At 32.3% G+C, this 22,807-nt stretch overlaps 1 protein-coding gene across 1 annotated transcript; it reads right to left on the reverse strand.

The window, feature by feature from the left end:
* Positions 1 to 484: 484 nt before the first annotated feature.
* On the reverse strand, positions 485 to 18,306 carry LOC143058740 (low-density lipoprotein receptor-related protein 2-like). Its single transcript, XM_076232190.1, has 8 exons — positions 18,140 to 18,306; positions 17,485 to 17,694; positions 9,401 to 9,516; positions 7,069 to 7,329; positions 4,168 to 4,258; positions 1,825 to 1,931; positions 1,085 to 1,259; positions 485 to 606 (listed from the first exon to the last, which is right to left on the reverse strand). Coding segments are annotated over exons 1-6 (744 nt in total). The 5' UTR covers positions 18,205 to 18,306; the 3' UTR covers positions 485 to 606; positions 1,085 to 1,259; positions 1,825 to 1,930.
* Between the last annotated feature and the right edge of the window lie 4,501 nt (positions 18,307 to 22,807).

A 22,807-nucleotide genomic window follows, 5' to 3' on the forward strand; every position in this document is an offset into this window, starting at 1 on the left:
ACAAATATTAATGCAAAAACCCTATACAATTATAAATATCGTTTAAACATGTTAAACATATAATAATCGTCACATGTAAATGTCACTACATATTGCAAAAGCATCACATAGAACAAGCAAATTAAAGTAACAGTAGTTTACCGATGTTCCTATCATACTTTCCGAGTAAGACGACAAAATAAGGCAACAAAAAAAAGAAAAAATAATCAGAGAATCACATAAACACAAAAGGAACAAATCCGAATACTTCGTTTTTTGTAATGTTTTGAATTTTAAAACATGTAAGCCTTTAAATCGATCAAACTTGCTTTTATAAAGTGATTTGCTTCTAACAGACGGTTATGGCGGGTTTCGCCACGATCATCAACTTGGTAGTAGGATGTAGAAGAGCAGTAATAAATAAACAAACCGATTTGTCAATTCGAGCATGATGGCCCAAGGTTGAATCAGACTCGTTATTATAGTCATATTAGATCCATCAAAGTTCCCTCTGAGTACCTCTCTGTCTAGTACAGGTGATCATACATGGGATCAATAACGACATTGGTCGGTGAAGCTGCTGCCGGGACAACTGTCACTAATGATTGATCTGACGTATATTGTAACCTGTAGTGCAAACATGTGTACTTTTCAGAAAATTGAGTAAATATAAAAAAGAATATGTGGTATGATTGTTAATGCAACTCTCCACAAGAGACCAAAATGACACAGACATTAACAACTATAGGTCACAGTACTATCTTTAACAATGAGCAAATTCATTTTTTAAATATTAGAAAGGTCAATTTTATAACCCCTCGACGCCCCCTGGCTATGGGTATGAATTGCATATGAGAATATGTGAAAAAAGTAGATTTTATATCTGAATGTTTTTTTAAAATATGATTTCAATATTTTCAATACATCATGCAACGAATAAACTGTAAAAGTAGACTGTTCCTTGTTTCCATGCTACAATAAAAAAAAACATGCCGCAAGAAGATTGATACCATCCATTATTTTAAGAATTGCTTCTTGTTGTAAATCTTTAGAGGAACTATGTTTGCCTCGTGATTTAAAAAAAAGTGATATCTGAAATTCATACCTCAGTATGTCTCCTAACTCATATCTGGGAAGAAAGATATATCCGTATTTGTAGTCATATGCCATCGAAAACACTCTAGATTGATTAACATTGACTAACATCTTTACGTTACCAGTGGAAAGATCCAGTTCTTTAACAAGTCCTTTTGTAGAAAAAATAATCTTCATTTGTTGACCTGTTAAAACAGTAATTTTTTATTTAACTACTTGTAAAAACAAAATGCTTCAGTTATTTACAAATAAACACATATTAGTACACAGATTAAAACTAAATTTGAATAAATTTGAAAAATTAATAACATATAATAGATTGTTTGCTGTAATTGTGTTGACACCCGTTTGCCTTTTGTTCTCTTGCACCTGTTATGTTTGGATACTTTTATTGCATAAGAACTAGACTTAAATAAATTAATGAAGACGTTTTAATGGTTCTTGTTAGTAGTCAACATTTAAAAAATATATAAAAACTCACGACTACGATCGTTTAAAAGAATTAAAAAAAGTAAAAAAAAAAAGAAATTGAATGATATCTGCTAAAATAATTCTTTCCTATGTCTGCCAAAATAATTCTTCATATTTTTCTGCCAAAATAATTCTCTCATATCTTTGTGAATTTTTGTATTGTTAATACAACAGTTTAATAATTCAGAAATATATCAAAGAAACATTTTGGCAGATATCATTCAATTCATTAATAATTATTGAAGCGATGGTAAATGTACAGATTGTACAAGTACTTACACAACAATGACGACAGCAAAGAAACTAATATAAGCATCCATTGCCATGATTTAAGCTCCATTATTTTCTTTCACCCTCTCTTTAGGTTTGATCTCGAACAATGCATTCTACAAACATGATAAGATAATCTTATAAATAAGTGTAGACATTCACATATGTTAATTACTTTATGTTACAAAACCCGTGCTAACACAGGTAACAGCCAATCAAAACAATTTTACGTCATAAAAATTAAATTAACAACAACATTAGAATAAAATGTAAGTAAAATTCAAAACTAAAGGTCCCAATGAATAAATCAAAAGTATAAACACATCAACAATTGTCACTCTGCCTTGAAATTCAAAATCAGCACAACAAGCAAGTTTTACAATCAACGTGTAAGATTTCTATGGTCGAAACATATAAAGTTTTCGTTTTCTTCAAATCTTCAAAAGCACGAACGTGAAAATATTCTTTTATAAATCATTGTTTTTATAGAATAACAACATGGGAATAGACTATCAGAGCCCAGGGAAGTATGATAATAAGTAAAAGACTTACAGTTGGTTCAATACTGTTGTTGTTTCGTTGTGTTTCCCAAATTCAAAATGGAGGCAAAATCAAAAGATCTTAAAGAGACTGACTTATACTTTAAAGGTATTCAATAAAAATGTTAAAGATTAAAAGGTTAGTGTGTCATTTATTCATTCCTTTGTAAACATATACACATTATTGTTTAACAAATTTAAATGTTTAACAAAATACATTTTAGTTTTTTAAATCATCGGAAAACGATAATAGCTAGTTAATACATTTGGGGATATTTCATTCGATATCAAGAGAATGTTAACATGCATTTATAATAGGACACGAATAGATTATTTTTCTAACATATTTCTTGAGAAGAACATTGTGACCTGATTAAATAAACTTAAGGGCAAAACTGATCTTTCAAAATGTATTTTAATATGTCAGATTCGTTAATAAAATAAAATAAAAGTTTACGTTAATATCTTGTATAAATCAGCAATTTCATGTTACATGTAGATAATCTCATTTAATGATTAATTGTAATGTTTTTACGTGATAAATTGAAGTTTTGTCATATTCCAGCATACATAACAAGGTCCTCAATTACATGCGTTAACCAGACGTCATTTTAAATTCCTTATCATACAGAGAGTTAATAACGTAAACGTGAATAAAGCGATGAATACAGCTCCCGCACGCATTTTGTGATTTACATTCATCCGAATACTGCATTTGAACATGCTTGTAATTTCAAAATAGCAAATAGATTAATTTCTTATCGATTGTTGAAAATGTACAACAACGCAAGGCTAATTGATACAATAACATTAATGGTGCCGATTTTCCTGCACCGAATGCGCATTTCTACAAAACATGTCTCTTCACTGATGCTCGTGGCCAAAATATTTGAAATCCAAAGCTTATTTTAAAGATGAAGAGCTATAATCCAAAAGGTCCAAAAAGTATAGCCAAATCCGTGAAAGGAATCAGAGCTTTGCATGAGGAAGATACATTCCGTAATTTATAATAATTTCTAACATTTTGTAACAGCAAATTTTAATAACACAAAAAATCCGTTTTTTCATGCCCTACCGAAGTACTGGCTACTGGGCTGGTGAAACCCTCGGGGACCAATACTCCACCAGCGGAGGCATTGACCCAGTGGTATTAATAACATTAACGGTACCAATTTTCCTGCACCAGATGCGTATTTCGACAATACATGTCTCTTCAGTGATGCTCGTGGCCAACATATTTTGATATTAATAGTTTTAGCTTTAGCAACAAAAACATATTGTCATATTTTATGGTCAATACGATATAATGCATACTTGAACTTAGCGCGTGTCTGGCGTATAAAAATATTTTTTAACCTGTTACCTTTTGATGGCTATTACTTGTTTGTTTCTCTGTGCTTTATTTTCTCCGATTTATTTATTGTAGCCATGTCGTATAATGTTGTCATTTTAATTTTACAATTAACCCTGCCATTAAAGCGGGAGGTTTGGCATGCCACAAACCCAGATTTAACCAACCATTTTTTCATAAAATGCCTGGACCAAGTCAGGAAAATGGCCATTGTTACATTATAGTTCGTTTCTGTGTGTTTTACATTTCGGAGTTGTGTCTCTCTTGTGTCGTAGGTCTCTAATATTTGATACGTTTCCTTCAGTTTTAGTTTGTAACCCAGATTTGTTTTTCTCTATCGATTTATGAATTTTGAACAGCGGTATACTCCTGTTGTCTTTATTTATGCATTTTTGTTGTAATTAATTTGATTCTTAAATGAAAAAAGAAAAAAAAAAACTTGATACTTGTAAATAAACGTACCACAGGTCAACAGGAAGGGTCGACATATTCGTTATCACTATCAATTTAATCAAATTTTTCATGCTATTGATGACCACTTTCAATTCACTTCCTATAAATTTAGAGTAATTGTGAATTATATTGATTATAAAAGGGATATTAATAACTTAGCTTTTTGAAAATATATAAATATGTAAGTTAGGTAAACGATATATTAGGAATTGATATTTTTTATCTGGTAGCTGTCTTTTTGACGTGTATTTCATATGAAATTTCAGCAAAGAAACAGTAAATGTCCTATTAATATTAACTATAAATCGAGTAAATTTTGTTAAAACCCCTACAAAACATGCGCTGAAACATCATCAATGATGCCTTAAAGATGAATAAGTACATAACATACCCATTTTGTTTTAATAAGAAATATTATATGTGTTCAAATAAGAATAGTTTTCATGGACCGGGGGTATATCCTTCTAAAAAAACTATTAATCGTACGTACCTGTCTCTACAGAAAACGAAAAATTACTTTATATGCATGTTATATAATTATTTTATGTTATATAAAGTTCAATCGTAGAAGTTGAAGAAATTTTACTTAGATCAGAATGGATCCGAGTTAATAAATAACATCCCTTATTTATAAACATTCATTTAAAAAAAACACATAAACAAAAGCATAGTTTTGATGTTCGTTACGTCTGTTCAGTATTTAATAAATACTTCTGATTCATGTGCATAATTATGTTGAACAGAAAGGTATATCATGTACTTGTGATGCTATGTAACAACTGAATATAGTCAATATCAAAATATATTACACAATGACTGCATTATTGAAATACATGTTAATATAACTCATGTACTAAATAAAACATTGAAAATATTGAAATTTAGTAAAATTTATAATTTTGAATACTATAAACATATGTGCTATGCCAAAATACATGCTGTTTTTTTCTCTTTAAAAAATAACAACTAATCTACAGCACTCAGACAAATATATAGATTAAACATGAATAAAAGAAAACGATAGGATGACGTCAATAGGTCAGCATCCCAACTACAAAATGTTCTAAATAATCCTTTCAGAGTGAGCATACAGTCACTAACTATACACTACTTTTGATGCAATATATCAAGACTGAAATCGTCCTAGTTAATAAATATTACATGTATGTATTGAGCTATTCCTCCTGTCTATATTATCCAAATTTTTAAAAACACACGCTATACAAATATACCCAATGCAAACACAAAGCTAAGCATAAGCAGTTATATTATACCATTGTGTGACATCACTGCAAGTGTATGAACATTGTTTTCCAGCAGAATTGATACGAATGAAATCTATTAACTCTTATCATGCTATGATAACGCATTATGATAGTAGTTCATGAAATTGCAAAGATTATAACAATAGTTACGACGACAGGAATTTTCAGTTTCAAATCATTATAGATCATATCAGTTGTGTTTACCATCACAAAAAGAGTATACTTTTCAGACATCATAAGAATATAGTTAATAAAATAATGGTTCTAGATATGATTTTTTTTTGTAGTGATGTACAGAAAAAATGGAAAGAACTGTGATATATACGTAGGACTCTAAAGTGCGATGGGGACGCTAAAGTGCGATGGTCACGCTAAAGTGCGATGGTATACGCTAAAGTGCGATGCCACGACACGCTAAAGTGCGTTTTTCCACGAATGCGTGTTTGTTCGCGAAAGTATGAACGTTTGCATTATGATGCTTCAAGCAGTCTGAAAATACAAAAATTGACATGCCGGTAAACGAGAATATTTGTGGCTCCCGATGACAGTTCTTGTCCATTCGTTTTTGATGCGTTTTGTTATTTGATTTTGCCATGTGATTATGGACTTTCCGAATTGATTTTCCTCTGAGTTCAGTATTTTTGTGATTTTACTTTGTACAAGACAAAATAAGAGATATAGATGAAACAAATCATTTTTAATAGGTGATATAGAAGACTGTATGCGGACGATTTTTTCCCAACAAAATCACTCACAGTACAAAACCTTTGAACTCGCTGTGTCGGCGCGGACAAACGTTTTTCTGTCAGGATAGTGGATAAAAGGTTTTCTCATCAACATAGAAAACTGGGACAGAAAGGGGAAGGTTCAAACCGTAAAAGAGAGAGAAAAAGTCAAAATACACCAAGTGTCAAAGTATTTCAATTCGTCCAAATTTAATTTAGAAACTCCTTCTATGTAGTGAAGTATCATCATATGATTGCCGATGACACAAGTCTCGATCTAAGAACGGAAGCGTATGGATAACCCAGCAGATAAATAGTAGTTTTATGACTTCAGATTATCAGAACGACCATTGCAAAACAATTGGTACGTGTTGCTGATGTGCGCACTTAATAACTTATGACCCAAGGCGTTGAGTATGGGCTAAAATTGAATGGCTGGTTATATAAAACACACAATAACTCGTGTACAACTATTCAAAAGAGAAAAACAACGGCATAATTTATAAACAATATACAAAAACTAATATTAACACAGCAAAAATCAAAAGACATTGCCTGAACACCATTCCCGTTAAACCATCGCACTTTGGCGTTTAAACCAACGTCCTTTAACGTGTCATAACCCATCGCACTTTAGCGTGGCATACCATCGCACTTTCGCGTATCATCTGATCGCATATAAAAAGCAAACAACCATCGCACGTTAGCGTCTGACACCATCGCACTTTAGCGTAGACCATCGCACTTTAGCGTGACCATCGTACTTTAGAGTACCATCGCACTTTAGAGTCCTACATATATATATATTGAAATTTGAAAAAAAATTATTTTAAAATCTATTGTAGTTAGACCTAATATGTACAAAAATATGCATAGTGTTGGGGGCTAATATCAGTAAGTTTTATAATTACAATAATTACCATCCTGCACAAAAATAAATAAACTTGTGATCCCTTGCGGTTCCGTGTGTATAATTTCTGTCGTTGATCCAGGATATTTTTTTAGCTTTATTATTTTTGTATAATCGGTACAATACATGTGATCACCATTTACCACCACTCCATAATTTTCACTTCTTGTGGCAGTGCTGAGTATATTTGTAAGATTGGACCCAGTTGTAGTTACAGACTTTATATCACCATTGGTATAATCCACAAAATACAGAAGATAGTCATAGTAATCTAAAAAATTGCAATGCATACACATTTTTTCATAAATTTTTCAAACTTTTATTAAGCTGAAACTAACTTTTCTGGCACATTAGTTGAAAATTCTGTTAAGTATAAGAATGACCCAATACCAGTACATATGTCTTTGTACACAATTTTTATATAAGCTCTATTTGGTAGCAGTTTTGGGTATCAATCAAACATATATGTAACAACATGCGGTTGTCACCTATTATCATATTTTATTCAAACATTATAAATTGAAAGTACTATATACAACTAGAATACTGTGGAGTCATGGTTGGTTTTATTTTTGGAAACAATGTGGTCAACAAAAAAAAATATAGTAAACAAACTTATCCTTTCCATAGCTCGCGTTAAAACCTTCTCTGACGTTTAACTGTCCCTACAATATGTTGGTTTCTTAAACAACACAACAAAAATGTACCGAACTCTAGTAAAAGTTCTACAACTGCTCTTTCAATTATCTTAACTTGTTAAATAATAATTTTCAAATAACTTTTTATTTACATTAACAATTGTAATAATACATATGAAAATAGTGGAATTAATAATTTTTTTAAAGTCAAAAATTATTAAGATGATGTAGATGAATTACGTGTTGTAGGTGGTCCTTTTAATTTGGTTGAGAGTTTTTACTTGGCAACTTTTTACTCTTCACTTCAACACAATTTTATCAAACTTAAAATGTCCTATTTAATTAGATTGTCGTTTGAAACCTTTAATTGTAAATTAACATGCTGCAACTTATATAACGCCTTCTTTTAATTTTAGAAACGGAAATTTACAAGATATGCAGACTGTGTTTGTAGTAGATAATCAAATATGGTAATGTTATTTGTGCTTTATTTCAGTCATGTTTTGTAGACACTGTAACATTTTCAACTTTGCAATATAAGCCGGAGGTTTGGCTAGCCATAAAACCAACAACCTTTTCCCCTAAAATATATTGTATCAAGTCTGGAAATGGCAGTTGTTATCAAATAGTTCTATTTAATACATGTTGCTGTTTGTTGTTGTAGCAGTTCACTGTTTATGTTTTTTTTCTTTTTCTCTATAGTTCATGTGTTTCCATTGGTTTTGCTTTTGTGATCCCGATTTGCTTTTGCTTTTGCTTTTTGCTTCCATTTATTACCAGCAGTATACTACTGTTGCCTGTATAAATACTTTAATCCATTTTTAAGCGGATACCTTATTTTTTCGGGTATAACCTGTTCCGAGTCCGCTTAATGTGTTTTTCTTTTCGCAAATATTAAGACTTAAGATAAGTTTCACAAATTCTCTACCAGATATATTCCTGTTATTCAGGAATGCCACAAAACCAGGTTCAACCCACCATTTTTTCCTTTAAAAATGTCCTGTACCAAGTCAGGAATATGGCCGTTGTTATATTATAGTTCGTTTCTGTGTGTGTTACAATTTAACGTTGCGTCGTTTGTTTTCTCTTATTTTTGAGTGTAAATTGACATTGCGATAAGACGTGTCACGGTACTTGTCTATCCCAAATTCATGTATTTGGTTTTGATGTTATATTTGTTATTCTCGTGGGATTTTGTCTGATGCTTGGTCCGTTTCTGTGTGTGTTAGTTACATTGTAGTGTTGTGTCGTTGTTCTCCTCTTATATTTATGCGTTTCCCTCAGTTTTAGTTTTTTACCCCGATTTTCTTTTTTGTCCATGGATTTATGAGTTTGAACAGCGGTATACTACTGTTGCCTTTATTCCTTCAATCCTTCTACTCACCAAATGATTGCCAAATTATTTGTTTTGCTTATTGATTTTGTTATCGCTAAATTAAAATCAAACTATCAGTTGTTGTTATAGACATATGTACATTCACGGTCGTACAATCTTTTGATATATTATGGCATGCTTTTCTATGACTGTAAATGATGTCTTTACATTAAATCCATTGTATATTGGATATGTTATGAGTGTACTTACTAATTCATATCTAAGACAATTATAAACCTATATAAAGTTATTTGTCCAATGAATGGAGTTGTTGGTATTGGTATTGATTATACCCAAATTCTTTTTATAATAAGAAAATTATGTCATACCTAAGTACAAACTGGTAATTTGATTGGAGTAAGCTATAACAGTCTGCATTTCCGTCCCATTAAATCTAACTCTGTAAATACCCCTCACACCATTTATGTTGCTATAGATGATCCACCTGATACAGAAAAGGTTAATAATCAAATGCATTTGCTACAAGATATATATATATATATCAGACGTACTTATGAATATAATTATTTTCTGTGACTGTATATTACATTAATTTGTAGGATCCTTTACTATAGATAATTTAGCTGATCTGTAACAATAACATCTTCATGCCTTATATATCATGTACTGTAGTACGCCGCTAGATTAAAACTGACGTGGAAAGGTAACACATGCCCACCGAAAGCTCTTTTTTTGAGAGCCCAGGTGGTCGTGTGGTCTAGCGGGACGGCTGCAGTGCAGGCGATTTGGTGTCACGATATCACAGTAGCATGGGTTCGAATCCCGGCGAGGGAAGAACCAAAAATTTGCGAAAGCAAATTTACAGATCTAACATTGTTGGGTTGATGTGTAGACGAGTTGTATATATATATATATATATATATATACAACTCGTCTAAACATCAACCCAACAATGTTAGACATCACAGTAGCATGGGTTCGAATCCCGGCGAGGGAAGAACCAAAAATTTGCGAAAGCAAATTTACAGATCTAACATTGTTGGGTTGATGTTTAGACGAGTTGTATATATATATATATATATATATATATACAACTCGTCTAAACATCAACCCAACAATGTTAGATCTGTAAATTTTTACAGATCTGTATTGCAAGCCCACAGACAAACATCAATATCTGTCTCCTTCAAGTTGTCACCCTAAACATTGCACCAAGAGCATTCCCTACAGCCAGGCCATACGAATAAAAAGGATTTGCTCCACCAACGATGTTGCCAAAAAACGACTACAAGAACTTCGCGGTCACCTAAAACATCGAGGCTACAAAAGGAAAATACATTGATAAAGGTTTTTCTCGTGCTAGCAACATCAGCCGAGATGAACTTTTACAATATAAAGTCAAAAAGGTCAACAGGAGGGTGCCTTTTGTGTTGACTTACCATCCAAAATTTGACAACTTGTCTCACCTTATCAGCGAAAGTTGGAAAGATATCGAAAAACATCCTAAACTATCCAAGATCTTTCCCGAGCCACCTGTACTGGCTTTCCGCAGGCCCAAAAGCCTTAAAGACTTGCTGGTGAGAGCTGAGTTATCCTCTCAAGCAGGCTTTTCGTCAGTGGTCTCTTGTAAGGGTTGTGGAAACAAACGATGTCTGACTTGCAAACAAATACTGGATACCCAGACTTTTAACAGTCACTCCACTGGTACAGAATACACCATATTTTGCACTGGCATGAAAATACTTGTAGGTGTCAGACCACCAATTAAAAATCCCTATCTGTTCAACCAAATTTTGCAATTTTCACAGCTTTCTAAATATTTTACCTTAAGTTTAACTTCAAGGAAACCAGGTATATCCTGAATTGTACATGTGTCACCTTTCTACATGCCAATTTTCAACCAATGTTTAAAGTCTTGTAACAAATTTCTGATCTTGAAAAGACAGGGACTACCAAAATAACTCCCGGTTTTCTGGAAATCTTAAATTAGTGTACTATGTAGCGCATTAATCCTGAATTTTTAATGCAAACTCATAGACAAGTGAATTTTGGCTCAAAATGGTCTAAATATATTTCCCTTTCACCAAAAGTTTCATTTCTGCAAATTTGTGGGTTAGTTTAGGTAAACAATGACATCAAAAGCACTATTTTGTGTCAGAGTAGGACTACTATTACATACGTTCTAAATTGGAGGGAGTAATTGGTGGTCTGACACCTAAAGAGCCAAAAAAGTTGCTCAGAATTCTTTGCTTTGCTTTATTCTTAATCCTTAGTCAATTTGAAGTCAGAAACATCCTATCTGAGCATAATGTGACTTATATTACAAATTTCACAGCTATATTTAAACTGACTGTAATGTATGACTTTGATAGAAAATACTTGAAAATTTCATTTTGGACTACAGGAACATACACTTTCAATATCAAGATCAGTTTTGTTGATTTTTTTCTTGTTTGTTCTACTTCTTAAAAGACTCTCCACAATTTTTACAATGGGTTAAGTAAAAAATCCAAGGTATTGAAGAGTCAAGGAATATTGACCCCCCTTTTTTACACCTGGTGTAAGTAATGGTACTATTAAATGATCAAAAGTGCAGTCATGGTCATTTAACTGTTTTTATTTACTATCAGTTGATACAACTTAAGGTATAAAACTTTCATTTGAGATTATAAATGGGATTTTTGTGAGTTTTTGCAATGTTTACATTAGGCTATGTTATCTGCCATATACATGCTATGGCGCAATGGTATAAGGGATAAAAATCGAATAATTTCATTAAATCTTGAAGACAACAACTTTTTTTGGTGGTAAAATAACCAAGTTTTAATGTTAATACCACGCAAACAACTTACTGTGCATTTATAACAATTTGGGACATTTTTTTAAGTGAAAGTATATTGTCAGGGTTGGAATAGCTAAAAATAGCACAAATTCAGGTCTAAGGCTCTAAATTTGCAATATGTGACTTTTTGCCCCCAAAAAGATTGAAATGTGACTACTATCATTTCATATGATCAGTTAAGTAAAAAAAATCAATTGTTTTCTTAATTTGGGGTTTCACTGCATTTCCCTTAAAGGTGTCAGACCACCAATTAAAAATCCCTATCTGTTCAACCAAATTTTGCAATTTTCACAGCTTTCTAAATATTTTACCTTAAGTTTAACTTCAAGGAAACCAGGTATATCCTGAATTGTACATGTGTCACCTTTCTACACGCCAATTTTCAACCAATGTTTAAAGTCTTGTAACAAATTTCTGATCTTGAAAAGACAGGGACTACCAAAATAACTCCCGGTTTTCTGGAAATCTTAAATTAGTGTACTATGTAGCGCATTAATCCTGAATTTTTAATGCAAACTCATAGACAAGTGAATTTTGGCTCAAAATGGTCTAAATATATTTCCCTTTCACCAAAAGTTTCATTTCTGCAAATTTGTGGGTTAGTTTAGGTAAACAATGACATCAAAGGCACTATTTTGTGTCAGAGTAGGACTACTTTTACGTTCTAAATTGGAGGGAGTAATTGGTGGTCTGACACCTTGTACTGGCATGAAAATACGGAATTTTTGTGTTATTAAAATTTACTGTTACAAAATGATAGAAATTATTATAAATTAAGAAATGTATCTCCCTCATGCAAAGCTCTGATTCTTTCACGGATTTGGCTATACTTTTTGGACCTTTTGGATTATAGCTCTTCATCTTTTATATAAGCTTTGGATTTCAAATATTTTGGCCACGAGCATCACTGAAGAGACATGTATTGTCGAAATGCGCATCTGGTGCAAGAAAATTGGTACCGTTAATTTTATTGCAATGTTAATTGCAAGACTACAAATGTTGTGTATCTCCTACAGTGTAAATGTAGTAAACAGTATGTAGGCGAGTCAGAACAGCCGTTTCACAAACGAATGAACAGTCATCGTAGCGACTACCAATGCAAGCCAGACCTCCCTCTTAGTCGACATTTGAGATCCCCTGGCCACACTAAGGCAGATCTCAATTGACTGACCATTACTATCATTGACCACAACTCTGCTTGGTCTAGGGAGGATAGACTTACTCGGGAAAGATTTTGGATACGAAAATTAACAACTTTGGCACCAAATGGGATAAATGAAAAGATGTAGTTCGACACCACGCAGTGCTTCACATCTGGGTTATATTACTTATTGTTACAGTTTCTGTTTCTATTTCTTTACCTTACTCATCTCTAAAATAAATCTGTTGAATATAACAATTTAAATTGCTTAATTTTTTGAGGGATGGATAAGTACCAAGCCACGTCCAACTATTTTACTTTAGTCAAAATTTGTTATTATATTTTAACGGCCGTTTGTTTTAAACATCGCAGACTCTAATGTAACTACACTACAGTTGTCAAATCTGAAATATTTAGAAATTTAGACCGTTCAGTGCTGTTTATTTTGAATTCTTATTGACGCAATCTTTCTTGTAACATCATAATATCGACACTGTTAAAGCTTTAAAATTGTGCTAGTTCACATCGCACATTATTATTTTTATTTAAAGCATATATTTAAACTCTCTGATGTAATTAGTCATATAACCTATGTCATATTCAACAAATTTTTAGAATGGTGCAAGCGTCTTAACTGATGTTCGGTTTGCCTTTTTTATTGTATAAATTTCAAGATTTAGTAAAAGTTTAATCTAAGAAGACTTAAAGATGATTCATTTAACATCAGAATCTGACTGACGAAGGATATCTGTTATCCGAAATATTTATAAATAATTACATTTATAGTTCCTTTTTATATCATTGGTGCTGTTATGTACACCTTTTAGGCGTTTATATATATATAAACGAGTCTAAATTGAAAACTACGTTCAAACCTATGATTGCGTTGGATAAAAACCGCAATTTTTATACGTGTGCATGTAAAAATAAATTCGTTGTAGAAGGGTCTAAATACAGCACAAACAACATTTTCCAAAAGACCAAAAAAGTGAATAAGTATATTCAAACAAATTGGCGATTGCCAAATAAAATTGATCAAAAGATGTAACAAAATTGATCTTAACATAAATATATTAATTAATATATATATATTAATTGCTTAAATCCGGATATGGTGTAAAACATTTAGCACATCATGTTGTGGTTTACCATCTTTGCCGCAAGTTTACTGTTTTCAACTTGGTATTAAATTAATATACAGATCCATCTTGTTACATATTGTGATCAATTTATTTAGCAATCGCCAATGGCAGTCATCAGGGTTTAAGAACATCAGTTGTTCGATCTGATAATCAAAAATGTTTTGTTAAAATATATTTTTTCACTCTTTTGGTCTTTTGGAAAATGTTGTTTGTGCTGTATCTAGACCCCTCTACAACGAAATTAGTTACATGCACACGTATAAAAATTGCGGTTTTTATCCAACGCAATCATAGGTTTGAACGTTGGTTTCAATTTAAACTTGGTTATATTTTTTTCGTTTGGGCTTGTATTATATTGTCCCTCCAGTTTATATAATTCGTTCATCCTATTTTGACTCTTTAAAATTTGAAAGTCTATCCTAAATTGAGGTTAATTGAATGGCCTTCCAAATAATTTTTGATCCCAAACATCAGTGAAGAGACATTAATTGTTGAAATCCGGATATGTTGTGAACATTTAGCACCTTATGTTGTGGTCTACCATTTCTGCCGCAAGTTTATTGTTTTCTACTTGGTATTAAGTTAATATAGAGATCCATTTTGTTACACCTTGTGATCAATTTATTAGGTACTCGTCAATGGTAGTCAGCAGGGTTTAAGTACATCAGTTGTATTTGTTTTAATATATTTGTTCACTCCTTTTGGTCATTTCTGAAAAAGTTGTTTGTGTTGTATTTAGACCCCAGTACACCGAAATTTGTTACATGCACACGTATAAAAAGTGTGGTTTTTATTCATCTCAATCATAGGTTTGATCGTTGCTTTCAATTTAGACTTGTAATGACCGATCTAAGCTTGCATACTGTTTCAAATTTGACAACAGTACAGTAAATCATATCAGGGGCTGCTTATTTAAACATCCCAAATAAATAGCAGATTGATAATGATTAAAAAAATATAAAAATTTTCGACTAAGGTTAAATAAATGAACATGACTCCCAAATGAACAGAACCCTCCAATTTAAAAGGTTTAACGAAATGCTGAATATCCTATTGCATAACAGTAACATTATGTATAATGAAATCAGTGTTCAAAATGGCAATGTTATGTCTCTTTAAAGGGCATGTTAAGCAGTATGCCTGCAAACACTTGTAATATCGGACAAACTATGAAAAATGTAATAGAAAAAACAACGCAAAACTAATATGGAAAAAAAAAATGAACAGTAGCAGAATCAATGAAAATGTTTCCATTTGAAAATATATATTGTCACATTTAATTATAATCTAAAAATTAGGGACGAAAGACACCAGAGGGACAATCAAACACATAAATCGAAAACAAACCGACAACACCACGGCTAAAAATGAAAAAGACAAACAGTCAAACAAAAGCACACATGACACAACATAGAAATCCAACGAATAAGCAACACAAACCCCACCAAAAACTAGGGGTGATCTCAGGTGCTCCAGAAGTGTAAGCAGATCCTGCTCCATATGTGGCACCCGTCGTGTTGCTCATATTGTAACCAATACGGTAAGTCACATTCATGAAAGGGAAGGAGATTTTAGTTACGACGTAATTAACATATCCGATGTCATTTGAGAAACGGTTATTCCATAACGGTCAACCAACTCGTGATGGCGCCCGTTGAATTTACGAAGGAATGATTTCAAGTTCACCATTTGGAACTCTTGGTTTAATAGCTTCCTTGTGAGCAGCAACCCTCTATCAAGATAATGATGATGCAAGCAAGGGAATATCGTATCAATTGGGAGATATGCACCCCGTATGCATGTGCTGCTGGAATGTTTGCTACTGAGAAATGGAAAGTGCACAATTGGAAAGCTGCAATCATCTCTTTTGTCGCAAAGTTTTGTTTTCAACCGACCATCATTGTTAATTTCTAGATGTAAGTCAAGATATAAGGCCGACTTAACTATATCTGTTGTATCCTTTATCTCTAGTTCGATGGGATAGATGCGTTCAACATAGTCACCAAATTTTGAATTATTTAGTGAAAGAACATCATCTATATAGCGGAAAGTAGATTGCAAGGATATTGCTAACTTCTTATCTTCCTTCCTAAGAAGTTCCTGTTTCCAGCCAGTCTCATTATAATAAAGAAGCAAGTCGGCAAGAAAAGGGGCACAATTGGTTTCAATTGGCATGCCGGCAGTCTGTTGAAAAACACATCCTACGAACGTAACATAATCAAGAAATCAAGCATCTTAATGATGTCAGTTTGAATCAGAGTGATCCTTAACAAAGTAGGATTTATCCTTCCCTGAGACAAGATACTATGATATTATTACGTAATTATTTCAGTATTGGACTTGTTATTGGTCCGAAGCTTGCTGTATTGGCCTGAGGCGAAGCCGTAGGCCAATACAGCTGGCCGAGGACCAATAACAAGGCCAATACAGAAATACATGTAATAATATCTTTATTAATTAACTACAGTGTTACAATATTTTTTTAATTTCATTTCAAAAGAGATAAATATTTTTTACCTTAAAGTGGAACAATCGAAATCTCAGTTTGTTTCTTTTTATTAGATGCTATACATAATGATCTGTGATATAATGTGTTAACTGGGCCAATACAGAATAACTCGGCCAATATAGATTTTTTTCTATATTGGCCGAGTTGACATAAGTGCAGGATTTCGGAACATCTCTAGATTTTACATCGAAAGTCACGATAGACACAAACTGAAAGTGTCTATGATAGTTTGGAATGTGAAATACTTGTGTAAAGTGTAGAGAGGTTAAATGTTTTAATACTATTGCAAGATAATTAGATTGTATGTACTCTAAAGATCTTTGCAATTTTTAAGTATCCACATCTGATTCACGCCACCTCTAGAATAGGCAGTTTTACAGTAACTTTGAAGCCCGTCTTTGATTGCTGATAAAATAGATGTTAATAATTTAGAAAGTGGTTTCGTGGCGCACTTGGAAGACCCAACAATATACCGTTGTTTGTAAGGACACTTATGTAGTTTAGGCATCCAATACAGTGATGGAAGATCCAGTTCTTCATCTTTGGTTGAAATTCCAAAGGAACATAGAACATATAACAGACCTATGATTATCCAGGATGTCCTCTTTGGTAAGTGTTTTGAGGGTATATGTTGAGTTTCCAAATGAATTGTCAATACCTAATTCGTTTATCGAGCATTAAATTTAATGTAATGAGTTTTACGCACAAAAACGATGTTCTTTGGTTAAAATGTTATTTAACCTCACATTCTATTTTATGCCTATACATGTGTTGCTCTCTGTTTAAATTTATTTCAATGTAGGCAATGGAAAACTTACCTGTTTGTAAGATCTATTACTAATCCCCATATGCCCTCTTCACGAAGTATAGTAACTTGGTTTGTTCCGTCAGTTTTACATCGTCTCATTCTTTCAGTATTTTCAGTCCAATACAAATGTTCATTTATTTGGTCAATATCTATAGTTATAGGACTAGTAACTGTAACAATTGTCTCTAACGTCGAAACGGTCTCTGATGGATAACGTAACCTGAGAAACAAGATAGTAAACATGACATTGTCGTAATTGTAATTTATTTTTCAATTCTAAATGGACAACGCTGCTGATTGGTTGTACTATTAGTAACTAGTAATATCTTTAATTCTGTAATCCGTAGAATTTCCTTTCTAAAATTGTATATTTCTTTTTACAAATCTGAGTATCATTTTTAATGCTGAATCAAAATTGTCAGATAACGGTAAAACAACCAAAATACTGAACTCCAAGGAAAATTCAAAACGGAAAGTCTTATATCAAACGGCAAAATCAAAAGCGCAAACACATGAAACGGAAGGATAACATATCAGATATGTAATACTAACGTTGTAAAATATATTAAAAAGGATATGAATAATACTTAATGTACAATTTTATCATATATATGTATTGTTTCGATAACATGACAAATGAATGTCCTGGTTCTGCTTCAGCTTACCTTATTATGTCATTCTTTATGAATCTAGGAAGGTAAAGATATTTTTTTTCGTAATCATAAGCCATTGCAAAAACTGAACTCGCAATATCAATCAAGGCTGTTACGTTACCAGTGTCCAGATCAAGCTCTTTAATAATATAGCCAACTGAAAACAACAGTTTTGTGGTATGACCTGAAAAATATGTGTTTATATGAGACTATGCTCCGTTTTTTACTTTAACTCATTGATAATAATATTTGTTTTAGGCAAAGTTTACTTCGACCCTAATTTAATTCTAAACACTGTGTTGTAAGGCAAGGTGGATTACATGTCGATTAGGCTATAAGTTCGTTTTTGCTAAAAAGTTCTTCATATGATCAGGAACTTTTTGATTTTTGCCATTCGAATTTGAGGTTTGAGCGTTTCAAACGGAGTTCAATCCAGAAATTTATGAAGTGTCCATTTCAGATTCCATCTTTAAAAAAATATCAAACTTGCATACTTGAACATCGCCAGTCAACACAAAAGATAAGTTTTAACAGTAACCGTAATACAACTTTATCTTGAAACATAATTCATCAACTGTTAGTTGCAAAAATCAATTAAAACATAAACAAAAACACATATTCAATATTGTCATTATTCATGTAATGCAGCTAAAACAAAATCAAGCGAAACCATTTTGAAACACATTGGAGTACAAAAGATCACCCTCAGATATGGTGACCAATACGAACCTAAAAATACTAGCCTAATCAACATATGGGAGATTTTGCATGCCCTAACTGGACCTGATTTTCATTGTTAATTCTGTTTCAGATCTATCGACACATAGTCCATGATATTTATGTTATAGATAGCATAAGTACCGAAGCACGAACTAATGAACGAATGATAACCTTGTAAAGTAACTGACAACCAATAGTGTTATTAACATAGAGCTAATAATACCTATTAATTGAATTCCCGAAGCGCTAGTCGAAATTTTGCTTTAAACATGATCGATCACACACAAAATCGTGAAAGCAAAGGATTAACAGGTACCAAACCATATGAAAGGCTAACATTTTTTTAGTCTTGTGTGTGATTTGTTTTTTAAATTTTAGTTAATTCATTTGTTTTGGAATTTGGTATGACATCCATTTCCACTGAACAAGTAAACAGCTTTGTAAAGGGGTCAGCTAAACACGAATGATAAAATATTTCATTGTTTTCTGCTCTTTGGTTGGGTTTTTGACACTTTCGACATTTCCATTATGTGTGTGTGTAACAGAAACAGGAATTGTTCAATCCCGAAATGTTAGTCATAGTTTGAAGCAGATAACCATATCAATGCAAACATCAACCATATCAATTTTTTCACCTCCATTTATTCCTTGTGAAATACAATAAAATAAAACATATTGAAATAACTATACTTGACATATTAAGAACTTTATTCATATGAACATGTTTAAATATTCTTTATTCGATTTAAATTGTATATACAAAATGCATGTGTAACACACCATCTTCACAATTTATCCCAAATAAAGAGTAACAACTTAATGAAAAAGGAAAACGTTCTTTCTGTGGTTGTACATCGTATTTTTAGTGGAAACTATATTACCGTGAAGGTATCATCAAATAACGATATCAATTATTACATGTTTAGAATTTAAAGCAAACACAATGGTGATAATTTCTGTATCGATTGATACACAAATTTAAGATACATCGACACGCATTTAGTTTTGTCTCTTTTATTACAAATTGAAAAAAAGTTCCAGTTTTGTGTTATAATTACAAGGCTAAACACTTGAAAAATCATGCAAGATAGGTATTCAAGACAAATAAAACAACACCGTGGGCTACCTTTGTAAGTATTCTCCTAAATTCGTAATCAGAACTGCCGCATCTTTGCAGCCATATGTTTGTTATTTTTTCCACAAAATTTACTGGAATGAGACAATTGTTATCCATTCGTTTTGATGTGTTTGAGCTTTTGATTTTTTAACTTAAGACTATATGTTTTGATTTCTACTTGAAGTTCAATATGAATAAGATAAAGGAAGATGTGGTATGAATGCAAACTCTTCATCCAAGTCACAATTGTAAATGTAAACCAGTATAGTTTAAGACCTGTTGGTGACCTTCTGCTGTTGTCTGTTCTATGGTCGGGTTGTTTTCTCTTTGACACATTCCCCATTTCCATTCTCAATTTTATTTAACACGAGTCTTGACTCACATCGAACAGCAAGCTATTAAGGGCCCAAAAAATACTAGTGAAAACGGTATAATCTTTATAAAAAACGAGAAGCACGTATGAACCACATAACCAAACGACAACTGCTAGACATCAGATTCCTGACTTAGGGCAGGTGCAAAAAATTGCAGCAGGATGAAATGTTTTAATGTAACCAAACCGTATCCTTTATCTAAAACAATAGTGTAACATCACAGCATAGAAAGACACACTTACAAATATAAATTTGAATGGCTAAACTCAATTAAAAAATGTTCGTTCACTTTTTTATCATATCAATTTTTTTGTATTTTTATGTTGCTGTTAGTAAACAGAAAAAAAAGCTACTATCATAGAGAGGGAAATATATATATATGTCATAAAAATGTAATCACTTAACATAAAACATAAATAATGAAAGATGTATTTGTACACAAAAAATACAAAACTACAAACAACACTTGCATATTGATCAATTAGCATTTGCCTTTACGTTTAACATAATATGAAATCTTGCCTTGTGTACTCTTGTATTTATGATCATATGCAATAACATAAAGGATTAGGTATCCAATTTCAGTTTCATCTGATGAAAGACTAATGGCACTTTTTAAACACTTAAGGATGTTCGCTTATCATGTTTTGGGATTTTTGTCAGATTTTCTGGATCCTCCGGTTTTATCCATTTGAATGCCTTAAAAAAATAGCCCGTTTACCCCCAGTTTTCTTTTTATAAATCTTTTACATGTTTAATGATATGCCACCTGTAAAATTTTATAAAATTAGGTCTTTCCCCCTTTCCATGTGGAAAGACCTATTGAATTTCTTCTGATTTTTTATGTCTTTCCACTTTTCGTGGAAAGACCTTTTGTTTTTCTTCTGATTATTTTTTTTTCTTCTGCCGTCTGAGATGCTTTTTTATTTTATAACATATCCAACGGATTTTTGGCCAATGATGTTGTACATTAATGGGGGTTTCTAAACTCACCCTGTGTGACCGAACACTTATTCATAGGAGTTATCTCCCTGCATCCCCCTTTTCTTGTTATCGCTATATCTCTAAAACCGTAAAAGATTTTAACAAACTGTTTTCACAAAATTGTTCGTCTACTCTTAAGAATGATTCGGTTAATTCAACTGGAGTGATCGGAAGACATCTGATGGGAGTTATTTCCCTTTGAAAATTTAAGAAAGGTGATATGTTGGATAAATTCATACCTTATAAGTCGTAGAGGCCTACAGTCTTTCTATATGAAGTCCTTGGTCTATTTGAAGGAAATTGAGTCAAGGTCAAAGGTCAAGGTCATGTTCTAAATTTTGAATTTTGTTTGTTGTTGTTATTCTAAAGAATCTGTAACAGTTAATAATATGAAGTGTTTGCCAAATAACTGTTTACAATAAGGCGCAACTTCAACCTATTCAAGTCGGAGTGTTTTGTTTAACCCTTATAGGAGTTTTCTCCCCTTATTTATTTGAAATCCGTATTTCTCAACAACACCTCAAGTGATTGACCTCGGGTCTTTCGATTTGAGTTTACTGACCTATGACCTTGAAATTGAGGTCAAGGTCATATTCTTAATTTTGAATTTTGCTTGTAATCTTTATTTTAAAGAAACTGTAAAGAAACTGTACCGGATAATGATATGATGTGTTTTCCAAATAACTGTTTACGATAAGGCACAACTTCAACCCATTTAAGTCGAAATGTTTTGGTCAACCCTTATAGGATTTTTCTCCCCTTTTGTTTTTAAAATCGGTATTTCTCCACAACCATGCAAGTGATTGACCTGGGACCTTTTGATTTGAGATCACCGACCTATGACCCTAAATTTGAGGTCAATGTCAAAGGTCAATTGACGTTCTAGATTTTGACCTTTTCTAAAAATTCTTTCTTGTTCATTATCAAACAATTAAGTCTTCTGCATATACCTTTTAATCTTATTGTTTTATATCAGTTTGAGGTACCAAATTACATCAACAAGGAGTGAAATTCTCTAACATCGTTTTTTAAATTTCATTCTTATTATCGAGAATGAAAGACCTTCAATTGTTCTCTGAAAATTGTTTTTTAATTTTTTAATTTTTTTTTTGGTTTTAAAAATGTTTCAAAACATGTCGCTTAGTTTTTTTGTATATGATATCATACAGTCTATATGCTTTTGAAACTGACCCTGTTTAATCGAACACTTTTCTTTGTAAAAGTTATCTCCCCAAACACTGTTTTTTCTTGTTATTAGATCTCCTCCGCAACCGTAAAAGAAAGCGACAATTTTGATTTTTCCAAATTGCTCGTTATATCCTCAGGATGATAGGTTTTATTTTGACCGAAGCTTTAAGCCTCGGTCACACCTTACCGGATAGCTCGAACGGACGCCTAACGGATAACTTGTTTTCAATCCGTTCATGTCCGTTAGACGTCCGTTGTTATCCGTTAGACGTCCGTCCATATCCGTTGCATGCCCGT

This window comes from Mytilus galloprovincialis, chromosome 14, assembly GCF_965363235.1.
Source record: "Mytilus galloprovincialis chromosome 14, xbMytGall1.hap1.1, whole genome shotgun sequence".
NCBI lineage: Eukaryota > Metazoa > Mollusca > Bivalvia > Mytilida > Mytilidae > Mytilus > Mytilus galloprovincialis.

What these genes read in the sequence shown, in the direction of transcription:
- LOC143058740 (XM_076232190.1), bottom strand. Translation starts at nt 18,204, where the DNA reads ATGGCTTATGATTACGAAAAAAAATATCTTTACCTTCCTAGATTCATA. An exon ending in GTAATAGATCTTACAAACAG is followed by an intron (nt 9,517 to 17,484) that starts GTAAGTTTTCCA and finishes TTTCTGTATCAG; the next exon opens with GTGGATCATCTATAGCAACA. An exon ending in ATTTATTTTTGTGCAGGATG is followed by an intron (nt 4,259 to 7,068) that starts GTAATTATTGTA and finishes CTAAATTTATAG; the next exon opens with GAAGTGAATTGAAAGTGGTC.